The sequence below is a fragment of the Aspergillus glaucus genome (genome assembly GCF_001890805.1).
Source record: "Aspergillus glaucus CBS 516.65 unplaced genomic scaffold ASPGLscaffold_13, whole genome shotgun sequence".
Taxonomy (NCBI): Eukaryota; Fungi; Ascomycota; class Eurotiomycetes; order Eurotiales; family Aspergillaceae; genus Aspergillus; species Aspergillus glaucus.
Genome location: NW_019170465.1, coordinates 162,763 through 176,348, shown reverse-complemented (window position 1 = coordinate 176,348; position 13,586 = coordinate 162,763). Strand labels below are relative to the sequence as shown.

The window sequence follows — 13,586 nt, the reverse complement described above, 5'->3', positions numbered from 1 at the left end:
ATATACTTAGTAGTAAGGATAGTCACTACGAGATCTACCCGACTTTTTCCTCATCTTACATTTATTGCTTTTTATAGTACAGAGCACCTCTAGTATCGTCATGCTGGTTGGAATCGAGTATGCGATACTGTGAATGGCATTATTGTTATCATCTGAATCGTTCGGGGGGTTACCATGGTATAAATATACAACTGCATCACAAAAGGTCTAGACAAATTAATCCTCATGCCGCATGAAAAAGAGCCATGACAAACCGGTGGCAAAGGTACATTATCTTGCGTCAAAGCAATGTTTGATGGAACTCATCCGATTCTCCGTTGACACCCGGGCTAGTAGACCATATCCTTGTCCATATGATGATTACCACTACCAGGGTCTGGAAGTTTAATATAGTGCGAGCATCGGAGAATGCCAATATCCGGCCGACGAGTACATAATACATGGTCCATTTTCACGATAATCGAACGACAGAACAAGGCAGAATGACGAATGAGAGCAACCGATCATTTGATATGGCAGGTGCAATTCAAGGCTTGCTCTTCGAGTTCAAAATCAGACCGACAATCAAACTGTTCTCTGTCAGCATACGAACCAGCTTTCGTCATCCATGCTACATACCCGTAGAGACCCAGAACTTCGCCAAAAATCAAGATAAGGATCATTCCAACATAAACCCGGGATTGTTGCATATACGCGCGAACACCCTGAGACATTCGTTAGTGACATGCATAAGATACGCGTAGTACACACAACTGCTTACCGCGTCTCCGACAATCCCAATGGTATATCCTGCGGCCACACCCGCAAGACCAACCGACAGTCCCGATGCGAGGTGCATGAATGATCTGTATATCCTGTTATTATTCCTAGCCCCTGAAACATATTCGTATGGCCGAACGTACGTATACAAGCTGGTGGGTGGTGTTGTTCCTATCGGTGGGGACATATCTCCTGCGATGAGAACCGCAATGACGAGGCCGTAAACTGCGATGATACCGGACATGACGACGGGAATCAGGGACTGTCTCCAGTCAGCACACCAGTACAGGCCGTATTTGATCGATATTGTGGGTAGACTCATGCCTTCATGATCAGATCCGGTCTGAACGTCCCGACACCCGAAATACCAATCCCGGCCTTAGCTGTCCCATATGCTGCTCCCATTGCTGTATACCGTGTAAGTCATTTTATCATCCTGCTAATCGTAATCTCGAGCTTCTAGTGAGAAAACATACACCCGAAAATCATCTTCGAGCGATGGTCAGCGAAACAGTCGTCATCCCGTACGCACGTCACGGAATACTCACTGCAGACGCAATTCCCGCCTAACGTAGCTGTTAGTTCAGCATTAAAAAGTAGATATCATGAAACAAACGCGCTCAAGGTCACTTACAAAGGAGAAGAAAGGCGCGAACTTTGGTGTGTACTCGCTGGTCGACATGGTGCCAATTTCAAACAGGGGCGGTTTAGAAAGGAGGCAAAAGAAAGAAGAAACTGCGGATAGAAAAACCCAAGTACGTATAAAAAAAATTCAAAGAGAAAAGAAACAGAAAACGAAATAATAGTCCAGTGTAGTAGCGACGTCGAAGAGAGTCGGAGCTGGTACGTAGAGTGTCTGATGCAGAAGACCAAGTTGCTCCGTCCGGGCCACCGTAGCGAAGACTATCCGGCCTGACACCCAACAAACCCCCGTGCCGGTCCTCCACCACCAACAGTTCTTACTCCTATCATCACCTCCTCGACCTCCCATCGACATCTCTATACCATCACTACCACGATACTCTGCGTCTTCAGTATCGTCTCTACGCCAAGGCAACGCCCGTTTTTAGACGACTAACGACCTGTCGACACCCCCCGTCTTCCGTCCGTCGTTTATTACTCCTCGCAGTCTCCTCCCTCCTGCTCAGTTCTCCCATATTTCTCCCTCCCCCCCCCCCCCCCCTCACCCCCCGCAATACTCAACCCAATTTAATACTACTGTCTCCTCTGCCGCTATATTCCTTCTACCTGAGAAGAGTCTCCCGGTTTTCTCAACTTCGCCTCGGCTCCCTGCTGGACAGTTTTCTCCGCCTACCCCCGGATCCGAATTGCCCCCCCGTGGAGGATGGTGAGGTTATGAACTGATAGGAGCCCGGTTTGCGATTGCGCTCAAAGGCTCCTAGCGCACTTCGGTCGTTTAAAATAATATCGCATACGCGATTTCAACGTCCGGTTGTCAGGCTAGGAATTTGGCCTTCTCGGAGCTCGGATTCATTTGAGGCATGAGATACTGAAAAGAGATTTTTGTCCCTCTTTCTCTTCCTCTTTTTTCTCTTTTCATTTTCTCTTGCATTTCTTTTCTTGTATCAAGAATTTCTTATTATCTTTTGGCTGGTCTATACGTCAAAGTTTGTGGAGCATCGTTATTCTTCAATTTTTTTTCTCTTCGCTCTCCTTTCTCCACGATTTTGAACGACTCCCGCGACGCTCTTGCACGCTCTCTACGACCAATCCCGATACCCTTTCCTTTGCTTCGTATTGGTTCGCTGATTAAATTCTGTCGTTGGTTTGTCTTGTGATTTTTTGAACCCTAAAAAGGGAAAGCAAAGAAAGGACTATCATAGGCTATGGCGGATTTAGGGGGACAACAGGGCCGGAACTACCGGCCCTACGGCCACCCCTCTAACTTCCAGCGAGATGCTGCATTTTCAGAGATCTTTGGCGGAGCACCGCCACCGGGACGTTCGCAGACCATGACTTCGCAGACGCCCCAATTTTCTCAGGACCGAGCTCACACCATGTCATCCCATGTGCCACATCCCCAGATGCAAAGGGCTCCACCGCAACCTACACGCCAGGTGCAGAATGGCTATCCGCCGGCTTCCTCCAATGGGTACTATCAAGCATACCCCGGAAACGCTGCGCAACCTCCACCGCAGAATCTTCCTCGGCCATACCCAGGACGATTTGCCTATCCACAACCTCAACGCCTGGATTCGAGGCCGACTCCAGGCTCCCAATACCAGGATATGAAGGCGTCCGGTCGGCCGATGCCTCCCCCCGCCATGAATTCTGACTCTTACCGGTCACGCTCGATGGCAAGGATGGGTGGACCCCCAGTTTATGGACCGCCTCCCAGTAGCTTTAACCATACTTCTGCCACTGCTTTTCGCCAACAACCTTACCACCCTGCCGCTCCGATGACTGCGCAAGGCCGGGTCGTACCAGAAAGGCATGGAAATGAACGCGCTATGTCGATGACCTCGTATGCGGCCGATAGGGATCAGTCACTCACTACGAGTACTGGACGTGTGATTCCGACCAGGAGGAATCCGTCCGGACCAGCCCCGCCTCCCCCAATGAAACAAGAACCAGAGCAGGTCAATGCACAGCACAACACAAATAGCAAATCCCGAACACCGAGCGACGCTTCGACGAACTCCCGCTCCATGTCTATGGCCTCCACCACCATGTCAGTGGCGTCTACTGTTGTCCCCGATCGGACGATGAGTATACAAAGCCAGTCGCAGCCCAAACACAGCGGCTCAACAATCACCCATGCCACAAGTACTTCACGTCGCAGCAAAGTACCCTTGGTCTACCCGGCCCTCCTTTCCCGGGTCGCGGATGTCTTTCGGGAGAAGATCGCGCTTGGTGAACGGCAGAAGAACGGATTATCCTATCAGAATGCCTTTAGCGGTGCCGAGGCAGTGGATATGATTGGCTACATTGTCAAGACAAATGATCGGAATTTGGCTCTTTTGCTGGGTCGGGCACTCGATGCGCAGAAGTTCTTCCATGATGTGACGTACGACCATCGTCTCCGGGATACTACTGGTGAGCTTTATCAATTCAAAGAAACCATGGGAGAGGAAGCCCCTAGTTCCGATGTGAACGGTGTTTTCACTCTTTTGACCGAGTGCTATTCGCCAACGTGCACGCGCGAAACCTTATGCTACTCGATAGCATGCCCCCGAAGATTGGAGCAGCAGGCCCGATTAAATATCAAACCTCAGCCAGGATTGCGCACATCTGCCTCCAAGGGCAGCTTGCATGGTGACGATGACAACGACGACCAGAAACTGTGGATCAACATGGTTCCAAAAGAGGTGTCGGACTCTATCGACGATAAACAGAAGAAGCGCCAAGAGATTATTTTCGAACTCATGTACACAGAACGTGACTTTGTCAAGGACTTGGAATACTTGCGGGACTTCTGGATGCGGCCGTTGCGTTCTGCGGGCAATGCCAATCTTTCTCCAATTCCAGAGCATCGACGAGAGAAATTTATCCGTACAGTGTTTGGAAACTGCTTGGAGGTCCTCAAGGTCAATAGTGCTCTGTGTGAGGCTCTAAATATGCGGCAAAAGGAAAGCCATATCGTGCATACTGTCGGCGACGTTTTCCTTCAACATGTGACGAACTTTGAACCTTTTATCAAGTATGGTTCCAACCAACTTTATGGAAAGTACGAATTTGAGAAAGAGAAGGCGTCAAACCCGGCCTTTGCACGATTCGTGGAGGAAACGGAACGTCTCAAGGAGTCTCGCAAACTGGAGCTGAATGGTTACTTGACCAAGCCCACCACCCGTCTGGCACGGTATCCACTGCTCCTCGAATCGGTTTTCAAGAGCACGCGCGATGATAACCAGGACAAGCAAGATATTCCCCAAGCCATCAAAATTATCAAGGATTTCTTGTCCCGTGTCAATACTGAGAGTGGAAGAGCGGAGAATCATTTCAACCTCGTGCAGCTCGACTCATCCTTAAAGTTCAATCCTGGTGACTATGTCGATTTGAAGCTCACAGAGGAGAATCGCCAGATGCTCACGAAGATGGCATTCAAGAAGACGCCAACCGACAGCTCGGAGGTTACTGCGTATCTCTTTGACCACGCGGTGCTGCTAGTCAGGATCAAGGTTGTCAATAAGCGTGAAGAGTATCGAGTCTACAGGAAACCTATTCCTCTGGAGCTCCTGGTGATCGCGCAGATGGATGAAGTGATTCCGAGGGTTGGAATTTCGAAACGCCCCTCGTCCAGCCTGCTTTCCAACAAGGCTGCTGTCAATCCTCCGTCAACGAAAGACGGACTTCCTATCACGTTCAGGCATCTTGGTAAAGGTGGCTATGAGCAGACACTGTATGCTACGTCGCCAACTCAAAGAAGGAAATTCATCGAGATGGTGGAGGAACAACAACGGAAGCTCAGAGAGCGAAACAGCAACTTCTACAACAAGACAGTGCTGTGTGAGCACTTCTTTACATCTATTAACCGGGTGAACTGTCTTGTTCCAGTCGGTAAGTTGTCTTTCTTTTCTTTCTCATTGTATGGACGCTTACATTTCTGCTTTTTCAGACGGTGGTCGGAAATTGGTCTACGGCACAGACAGTGGTATCTACCTTTCAGATCGTTGGCCAAAGGACAAGTCCGCAAAACCAAGGAAGGTGCTTGATGTCAGTCAGGTTACTCAGATCGATACCCTGGAGGAATATCAGCTTCTCCTGGTTTTGGCAAACAAGACACTCTCTTCTTTCCCGCTGGAGACTCTTGAGGTGGTGGAAGGTCAAAACACCTTGTCCAAGAGGCCCAAGAAAATTCAAGGCCATGCCAATTTCTTCAAAGCCGGCATAGGTCTTGGTCGCCATCTGGTATGCTCTGTCAAGACTTCTGCTCTGTCGACAACCATCAAGGTCTATGAGCCGATGGACAATCTTGCCAAGGGAAAGAAGAAGTCTGCTGTTAGTAAGATGTTCCAGAGTGGACAGGACACACTCAAGCCGTTCAAGGTTCGTATATTCTTTCGTCTTTCTCTATCCTTAATGATATCACTAACACAATGTGTCCATTAGGAATATTACATCCCAGCGGAATCGTCCTCGATACATTTCCTGCGCTCGACGCTGTGCGTTGGCTGTGCTCGTGGCTTCGAAGTCGTCAGTCTCGAAACCACCGAGACCCAATCCCTGCTCGACCAAGCCGACACTTCGCTTGATTTCGTTGCAAAGAAAGAAAACGTGAAGCCGATCCACATCGAACGAATGAACGGAGAGTTCCTTCTGAACTACAGCGACTTCTCATTCTTCGTCAACCGCAATGGCTGGCGCGCTAGACCTGACTGGAGGATTTCTTGGGAGGGTAATCCCAACGCATTCGCGCTTTCTTATCCCTACATCCTTGCTTTTGAGCCCAACTTCATTGAGATCAGACACATCGAGACGAGTGAACTGATCCACATAATGACGGGCAAAAACATTCGCATGTTGCATTCCTCAACAAGAGAGGTGAGTCGGAACTATGATAGCGGAAACAAACGTACGGTTTGCTAACTCGCCCTCAGATTCTCTACGCCTACGAAAACGAAACCGGGGAGGACGTGGTCGCCAGTTTGGATTTCTGGAGCAAGGCGCCGCAGAACTAGGTCGGTCACTCGCCATGGATATGGAAGGTTATCGTCATCTTTTCCCCCAATTTGTGTTTTATTTTTTTATACATACACCAACCAACCCCTTTTCACCATTGCACTTAGGGAGAGTGAGTCTCTTGTCATTTTCTGGGACTACTTTTACTTTTCCCTTCTATCTTTTTTTCTACCTCCTTTCCTTTTTTTTCTTGGTCTGTCACACATCTCTTTTTAATACCTCCATTTCTTCGATCTGTACTGGGTTATCTTGATTCATTTGCCCACTTCTTCTGTGTACAATGAAGCGAAAATACCACATGTTTATTCTTGTTCTTATATCTTTTTGCTTTTTTTGTTTTACATCTGTTTCCCTCCATCCTGTTGGCTCGTATAATGTTTGTTTCTATTTTCTTGTCCTTTTTCGTTTCGGCATGGTTACTGCCATCTGTCAAAATCCAGGCTCTGTCTGTCTTGACGTTGATATGTAAAGAATATAGATACTGCTTTTTTTTGTCTATGGCGATTTGAAAATAGATGTAGATGGGACTTTTCTTCATTGAATACTACTATCAACTAGGAAGACATAGAATAATAATAGAAACACACAAAAGATAAATGAAGAGGGAATCTTGCTGCGCTGCTTCAATTGGAACAGGTGCCATGACAGAACAAAACACAAAACAGAAAAGGAAAAAATCCGAATAAAAGGTTTATGCAGAAAAAAAACTGCTTCCGGTTGTCAACAATTAAAAGGATGTTATCTGACCCCAAGCATGGCAACACGGGCGCTGTAAAAACAAGAAACGAATCTCCACTCGAAGGAAAAGAAGAACGACCAAGGAAGGAATCGAGAGAAAGGGCTGGTGCAACATCCAGATCGTTATGACCTGTTCAATCCTCCTACAGGAGTCGAGGTCAAGGGACCGAACGAGTGCTGCATTTGGCCTCCCCCCTCTTCAATAAAGGTAAGAAGAAAAAGAAAAAAAAAAAAAAAAAAAAAAAAAAGAAAAAGAAAAAAAAGAAAAAAAGCTATTAACGTGAATAAACGGTCAATATTATCCCCATAGAGTAATTACTACCTTTGTGCCCCAGATTTCCATTACGTTGGCACAAAATGATGTTAAAACCCGCGAAGCCGTGTCTCATTTCAGAACAAACGCCAGTTGGTTCGATAGGGTCTGGTTTAAGCCTCTCCACTGGCACCGTCGGCCTGACCTTGGCTTGATTCGCGTGCCATGCGAGCCTCGATCTCTCGGAGTTGGCTCTCGCGAGCCAGGAGCTCCTGCCGCTTCTCAGCGATCTCGCGCTGCACCTTAAGTTCGATGTCGCGGAGCTTATCCTCCTCACGCCGGAGCTGTTCTTCCTTAAGGCGCACGGATTGAGATGCGAGGTCTTCGGGGTTCATCGAAGAATCTTGGGTCCTACTACTAATGTAGACATCGTTAGTTTTCAGTCCGAAGAGAAATGACACAAGAAACGGAAGGGGGTCACGTACGGAGTAGTACCATCAACGCTCTTGCTGAGCTTCTCGGTACGGTAATTTTCGTAGAGGAAGTCGTGGGTGATCTCCTTGAGGTCGGCGAGATGACTGTGGAGCAAAGCACTTCGAACAGCCAAGAAATCCGAGTGTCGTGGGTTCTCAACTTCGACAACACCCCAAGGGTACTGCCTGGCGCGCACTTTCCGGTTGTCGATCTCCACAAAGTCCTCCGAGCCAACGATGGCGAACGGCATCAATCCACGCAATTCCGCGTTCTCCTCCACAGTGTCCTCGTCATCCTCCTCGATATCGTAAGGGAAGTTGTAGACAGGAATACGGTAGTGTTCGATGTCTTCCATAATCAGTTTCTTGGACTCAGCCAGTTCGGCGGGAGTAAGGGAATCGGCCTTTCCGATGACGGGGATGACGTTAACACGGGGCGAGAGGCGCTTCATCAGCTCGATATCGAGTTCACGGAGACCATGGCCGGTTGGTGTGATGAAATACAGGAGGACGTGCACACGGTTGTCCCGGAAGCGGGGGTTACGCTTAATCCGCGATTCTTCGGCCAGGATGTCGTCGTATTGGCGCTCGAGGTATCCGACAATCTCACCAAAGCTAATGAAAGGGTCAGTCCTGTTATCGAGTCATGGTCTGGGATAAGTCGTGGGTCCACATGCCTTGCTTCGTTGTCAATCTGGTCACCGAATCCCGGGGTATCAACAATGGTAAGAGAGATTCGGGTGCCCTCATCATCCAACTCGAGTTCTTGGTCTCCCAATTAGCACCACGGTGACCAAGGACGTGTGGACACGCAAATCTTACCAACTGTGACGGGCTTGATGCGGACTCCTTCCTCGATATGGGCGTTGGCAGCATCATCGGCATCTTTCGATTCCAGCACTTGCTGTCCACAGAGTGTGTTGACGAAGGTCGTGCGTCCTAGAGCAAAGTAGAAAAAATAGGTTGTCAGTGGCATGCCATTGGGCAAACATGGGGATAGCGCGGACATGACATACCTGTTCCGCTGGCACCGCAGACCATCAGACAGAACTGGATTCCCTTCTTGACATTCTTCTTGCGACGGAGCTTTATCTGAAATCAGAACGAGTTCAAAACATAACAAAAAGCTCATCAGCTGCGACGTGTTCGAGAGCACAGAAGCATTGAACAGGAAGCCGCAATTGCCCATAGCTCAGTCAAACACCACAACCAAAACAAAGAACAGGACATACCGCGTTCAAGGCCGACGACATGGTGGGCTCTGACAGACGAGGTCCAATAACAGGAAATCAATGGAAAGGGTGGAATTGAAGGATTGAGCCTCTTCCGGTTGGACGAAGAGCGGAAGCGAAAGAGGGGGGGGGGGGGAGGGGGGAAGACGTCGAGGTGAGCGAAGGGGAAGGAGAGAAAGAACGGCAACAGAAAGAAGGAGAGAGAGCTCTCCTGAGACTGAAGCTGCGTATATAATCAAAGTCAAAGAAAAGGGAAGAGAGAGAAGGAGAGAAAGAGAGAAAGAGAGAGGAAGACAGAGCGATGGTGCAGGTGGTGGTTGAGGTCCGATTAGGGGTGATTTCCCAGGCTGTTTCCCCCTTTCCCTCCAGCCAATGAGAGATGTCATTGCTTTTCTCCAGATGGAAAGGACCAGGCCTGTAATTTTGCCATACAATGGCACGTATCATATGGTAATCAGGAGCTCTAACTACGGAGTACAGCTACCCACAGTACATGGAGCACAGGTGTAGAAGAGATCAATGCTTTTGTATATATTTCCTCTTTATCTCAATGTCTATATAGAATTCATTATTGTTGTGTACTCTGTTTTTGTACTCTGTATGCTGCATTGTACCCCAATAATACATGACGATACGGTACGGTCATCCTTGTACTCAGGGGTTCCTCTTCCAAGTGGGTCGTTGCGGGCCGCCGTAGTGAATTGTATCCAGAACTCTCGCCGGACATTTTTCTTCCTCATTATGATCCCCTCTCGGCCAAGTGAGGGCGTTCAATAATCACTCGCCATGTTAAATAGCTTGATGCTTACTGAATGCCTTGTTACATATCAGACCACATGTCATCTACCACCAGAGCCCGCATTATTCCCGCCAAGCGTCCCCTCCTCCGGCCGCAGTCCTCCCAATGCTCCGTCTGTCTAAATCCCAGCTCCAAACCGGCCGACATCCAGATCCGAGAACCTGCCTTCTCAGAGAATGATAATGTTCAAGAAGACCAGCAAGAAAGAAGTCGCCCGGTGATTATCGAGTGCGATTTCTCCAAGGCCCCGCAGCCATTTTTGGATCCGGATGTTTGGAGTAGGATGCGGAGACAGGCTCAAGAATCAACTCAAGCACGGGAGGATGGATCTTCCGGTGATTTAGAGGGGCGTGAGAGAAAAAGAGAAAGGGAAGCAGAGTATGGAGGGCTTGCTGTCCAAGGCAGAGCGGCCAGAAGGAAGAAGGGATAATCATTCCTGTCTGCTGAGATGTATTGATTGGATCTCACATTTGAGGTCATGACAGATACTTGGGTCTACTGGATACGACTAGTCACGTATGACTACGGAGCATACTACGGAGCAGTGTATACGGGTTGGTATGGGCATAACACGACGGCGTTAGCATGGCGTACATAGACATGAGAGATTTATAACAAAATTGAATGCATTGAAGATTCTTGAATACCTTATCCTTGGGGTAATAAAGCTCCATGCACTGCGGAGAGTATCAATGCACTTTGGCCCAAGGCATCAAGACAATGTAAATGGATCCCCATCTAACCAAATCAGGACTAGTGCCTCCTGCCCCGGAGTTAAGGCGGAGTTCTGGTGCTGCCTTCGGGAGATCTGGACATCATCATATCGCTTTCTCCCTGTCCATGTCCCAAATTCTACGAGCACAGGAAGAATCTTGATTGATGAAGAGGACTGATCCAACATAAGCCTCTGCACTCGTGCTGTTTGCTCTTGTTTCCACGTACCGATACCCCATCATTGACCTCACCGAAGCTCTGGGGTAGCTTCTAGTCGTTATCAAGATGAATACCCGACAGGTTATTGACGAATCCGTGGGGCCCGTTTCGCTCTCGACTGCCTTTAATAGTGATAATAGCTGCTTCTCCGTTGGCTTGGATACAGGCTTCTGCGGTAAGTATTCGCTATTGCTGTCCCCGTCCATGTAAAACAATTGATACTAAGATACCCTGATCGACAAATAGTCTTCACTACCGATCCATGCGAACTCAAGGTGTCAAGAGGTATGCTACTTTGCTTCTATGAGACTCTCGTGGTCTGATTCGGACTTAAACCATGTGGCTATAGATTTCAACGCTGGCATTGGGGTAGTGGAAATGATGGGCCAGTATAACTTCCTTGCCATTGTCGGAGGAGGGAAACAACCCAAGTTCCCTCAGAATAAGGTGCGCATCTGATGTGCTATGTTCCTGTTAACGAAGAAATACTCACGTCTACCCCCAGCTGGTTATCTGGGACGATGTAAAGCAGAAAGGGGTCATTAATCTCGAATTCCGCACCTCGGTCCTGGGCGTGCGTCTATCAAAGTCGCGCATTGTAGTCGCATTACTCAACAGCATCCATATCTTCGCCTTCCCCAACCCTCCGAGCAAACTTTCGGTTTTTGAGACATCGGATAATCCAATGGGGCTGGCTTGTCTGGGGCAGAAGTTGCTTGCCTTCCCGGGTCGGTCTCCGGGGCAAGTCCAACTGGTGGAAATCGAGACCGGAAATGTCAGTATCATTCCGGCACACAGTACACCTCTGCGAGCTATGGCGTTGAGTCCTGACGGCGAAGTGCTGGCAACAGCAAGTGAAGCGGTAAGTAGATATGACAGCCCGGCATGCTTTTACATGGTATCGGTTGACTGAGTGTTATGGAACTCCCAGGGTACATTGATACGGGTATTCTCTACAAGCAACTGCACCAAGATGGCCGAATTACGACGAGGAGTGGACCACGCAGTGATCTTCTCGCTGGCCATCTCTCCTTCCAACAATATGCTAGCCGTTACATCGGACAAGTCAACACTTCATGTCTTCGATCTTCCTAACCCACGCAACTCAGCATACCGTAGCCAGTCACCCTCGTCGCAGTCCGAAGAAGGGACCAGTCAGAAATGGGGTATCCTTGGCAAAATACCCCTGCTTCCCAGGGTGTTTTCAGACGTATACTCATTTGCAAGTGCACATTTTGAAATTGGTGACGAAGGACCGCTGGGCTATGTTCCGCCTCTTGGGACCTCGTTTGCGCGACCTCAAAAGGGTGTCATAGGCTGGTCCGACGACCAAACAATCTTGATCATTGGCGCAGGTCGTGATGGACGATGGGAAAGATTCGTCATTCGTGAAGGAGATGATGGGAAACGGTATTGTATAAGAGAAGGTTGGAAGAGATATTTGGGTGGTTGAAGCCATTCGTGAAGATTGGGATTGATTACTTTCCAAGTCCTATCTAAGCTTGCCCCTCCCCCCAATTGTGGTATGATTTCCCTCTTGCATGAGGTTCGAGAGTTAATTTCTCCCCCACTGTTTCGTTATGTCGCAGCAGACAACGTCAAGGAAGATGTGGATGCGCAGGAATCATCAACGCATATTATTGCTGACTGCCATGCCCTCGGCGTACTGAGTCGAGCCTTTTCATGAGCTCGCGAGTTTCTTTTTGATCTTGGGCGAAGAGGTTATCGGCTTTTCCTTTGTGGTCAATTACAACCAGAGCAGATTAGGATATCACATAGATAGAATAATATATGATGCCAGACCCGAATACTCAACGCCGACGGTCGTGTCTATCCCGGTGTCGCCGTGATCCAGGCGACCGTGACCTCCTAGGTGACCGATCTCTGTCAGACCTTTCCCTCCTTGACGGCGACTTGTCCCTATAAGACCTCCTTTCCCTAGATCGTGACCGTTCATCGCGACGCCTCCTGTCCTTAGAGCGGGAGTGGGAGCGCACTCGATCCTCGTCACGCCTACGGCGGTGATGACGGTGATGCCGACTTGATCGTTCCCTGCTATCATCTCGTCGCCGGGAAGACTTCTTCTCACTGCTTCCCATTCTCTCCAGCGCCTGCGTGACCTCCTCCTTCTTCTCTTCAATCAAAAACTCCTTCATCGGATCCTCATCATCATGATTCTGAATCAACGCAGCCAACTCCCTCTCCTCCTTGAGCAGCGGTCGTCTCCGAGATTCCTCATCTTCACTACCCCTCCTCTTCTTTCGATCTGCCGCATCACTAGGAACATCATCCCCCATCAACCGTGCAACATTATCACCCTCCTCCTCGTCATCGCGTCGCTTATACCGCACATGGTCCACACGGATTAGTCTTCCCAGAACCGTCGCCCCGCCTAGGTTATCAACAGCAAGATCCGTACTGCGCTGGTCTTCGTATTTCAGGAATGCAAAACCTCGGCTTTTTCCTGTTTCTTTATCGCGGACGAGGTTCACGTGCACTGGTTCTCCGAATTGCGAACAGATGGTTACCACATCTCCTTCGGAGAGGTCAAATGGAAGGCCGCCGATGTAAATATAGGCTGTGTCGCGGTAGTCTGCGTGCCAGGATGCTGCGGGGGGTCTGGTTATCCGGAGTTAGTTAGGGATTGAGATTGGTAGCAGCTGGAGGATGGGACGTACACTGCGTTTTCGAGCTCGCGCTTGTTGAGCGCTTGAATCTGGCGGATATTGTTCATTTTGCAGAGCTAGAATATGAATATC

The 13,586-nt window shown here is 49.0% G+C and overlaps 6 protein-coding genes across 6 annotated transcripts; 3 read left to right on the top strand and 3 right to left on the bottom strand.

Annotated features, from left to right (window-relative positions):
• Nucleotides 1-47: 47 nt before the first annotated feature.
• Nucleotides 48-1,610, bottom strand: ASPGLDRAFT_48335 (V-type proton ATPase proteolipid subunit). Its single transcript, XM_022546881.1, has 8 exons — nucleotides 1,394-1,610; nucleotides 1,308-1,325; nucleotides 1,236-1,248; nucleotides 1,084-1,166; nucleotides 903-1,021; nucleotides 761-845; nucleotides 619-704; nucleotides 48-569 (listed from the first exon to the last, which is right to left on the bottom strand). The coding sequence occupies exons 1-8, from the start codon at nucleotides 1,439-1,441 to the stop codon at nucleotides 527-529; spliced, it is 495 nt and encodes a 164-aa protein (XP_022399699.1). The 5' UTR covers nucleotides 1,442-1,610; the 3' UTR covers nucleotides 48-526.
• Nucleotides 1,611-2,606: 996 nt separating this feature from the next.
• On the top strand, nucleotides 2,607-6,398 carry rom2 (putative Rho guanyl nucleotide exchange factor (Rom2); the record flags this gene model as incomplete). The annotated part of the gene is made up of 4 exons (XM_022540811.1): nucleotides 2,607-5,277; nucleotides 5,336-5,766; nucleotides 5,830-6,261; nucleotides 6,318-6,398. 4 exons carry the CDS (start codon nucleotides 2,607-2,609, stop codon nucleotides 6,396-6,398), a joined length of 3,615 nt encoding a protein of 1,204 aa, XP_022399698.1.
• Nucleotides 6,399-7,563: 1,165 nt separating this feature from the next.
• Nucleotides 7,564-9,116, bottom strand: aspA (putative septin AspA; the record flags this gene model as incomplete). The annotated part of the gene is made up of 6 exons (XM_022549114.1): nucleotides 7,564-7,801; nucleotides 7,876-8,478; nucleotides 8,541-8,628; nucleotides 8,686-8,802; nucleotides 8,880-8,955; nucleotides 9,096-9,116. The coding sequence occupies 6 exons, from the start codon at nucleotides 9,114-9,116 to the stop codon at nucleotides 7,564-7,566; spliced, it is 1,143 nt and encodes a 380-aa protein (XP_022399697.1).
• A 662-nt stretch (nucleotides 9,117-9,778) lies between these two features.
• On the top strand, nucleotides 9,779-10,502 carry ASPGLDRAFT_48331 (uncharacterized protein). The gene has a single exon (XM_022546880.1). The coding sequence runs from the start codon at nucleotides 9,932-9,934 to the stop codon at nucleotides 10,322-10,324; it is 393 nt and encodes a 130-aa protein (XP_022399696.1). The 5' UTR covers nucleotides 9,779-9,931; the 3' UTR covers nucleotides 10,325-10,502.
• Nucleotides 10,503-10,893: 391 nt separating this feature from the next.
• On the top strand, nucleotides 10,894-12,280 carry ASPGLDRAFT_36468 (phosphatidylinositol-3,5-bisphosphate binding protein HSV2; the record flags this gene model as incomplete). The annotated part of the gene is made up of 5 exons (XM_022544689.1): nucleotides 10,894-11,002; nucleotides 11,074-11,112; nucleotides 11,177-11,274; nucleotides 11,333-11,689; nucleotides 11,759-12,280. 5 exons carry the CDS (start codon nucleotides 10,894-10,896, stop codon nucleotides 12,278-12,280), a joined length of 1,125 nt encoding a protein of 374 aa, XP_022399695.1.
• Nucleotides 12,281-12,638: 358 nt separating this feature from the next.
• ASPGLDRAFT_128494 (uncharacterized protein) lies at nucleotides 12,639-13,561 on the bottom strand (the record flags this gene model as incomplete). Its single annotated transcript, XM_022540804.1, has 2 exons — nucleotides 12,639-13,446; nucleotides 13,506-13,561. 2 exons carry the CDS (start codon nucleotides 13,559-13,561, stop codon nucleotides 12,639-12,641), a joined length of 864 nt encoding a protein of 287 aa, XP_022399694.1.
• Between the last annotated feature and the right edge of the window lie 25 nt (nucleotides 13,562-13,586).

Coding starts and splice junctions, on each gene's coding strand:
- ASPGLDRAFT_48335 (XM_022546881.1), bottom strand. CDS start 1,441: ATGTCGACCAGCGAGTACACACCAAAGTTCGCGCCTTTCTTCTCCTTT. Junction 1,022..1,083: donor GACCGGATCTGATCATGAAG/GCATGAGTCTAC, acceptor GACTGGAGACAG/TCCCTGATTCCCGTCGTCAT. Junction 570..618: donor GAAGTTCTGGGTCTCTACGG/GTATGTAGCATG, acceptor GACAGAGAACAG/TTTGATTGTCGGTCTGATTT.
- ASPGLDRAFT_48331 (XM_022546880.1), top strand. CDS start 9,932: ATGTCATCTACCACCAGAGCCCGCATTATTCCCGCCAAGCGTCCCCTC.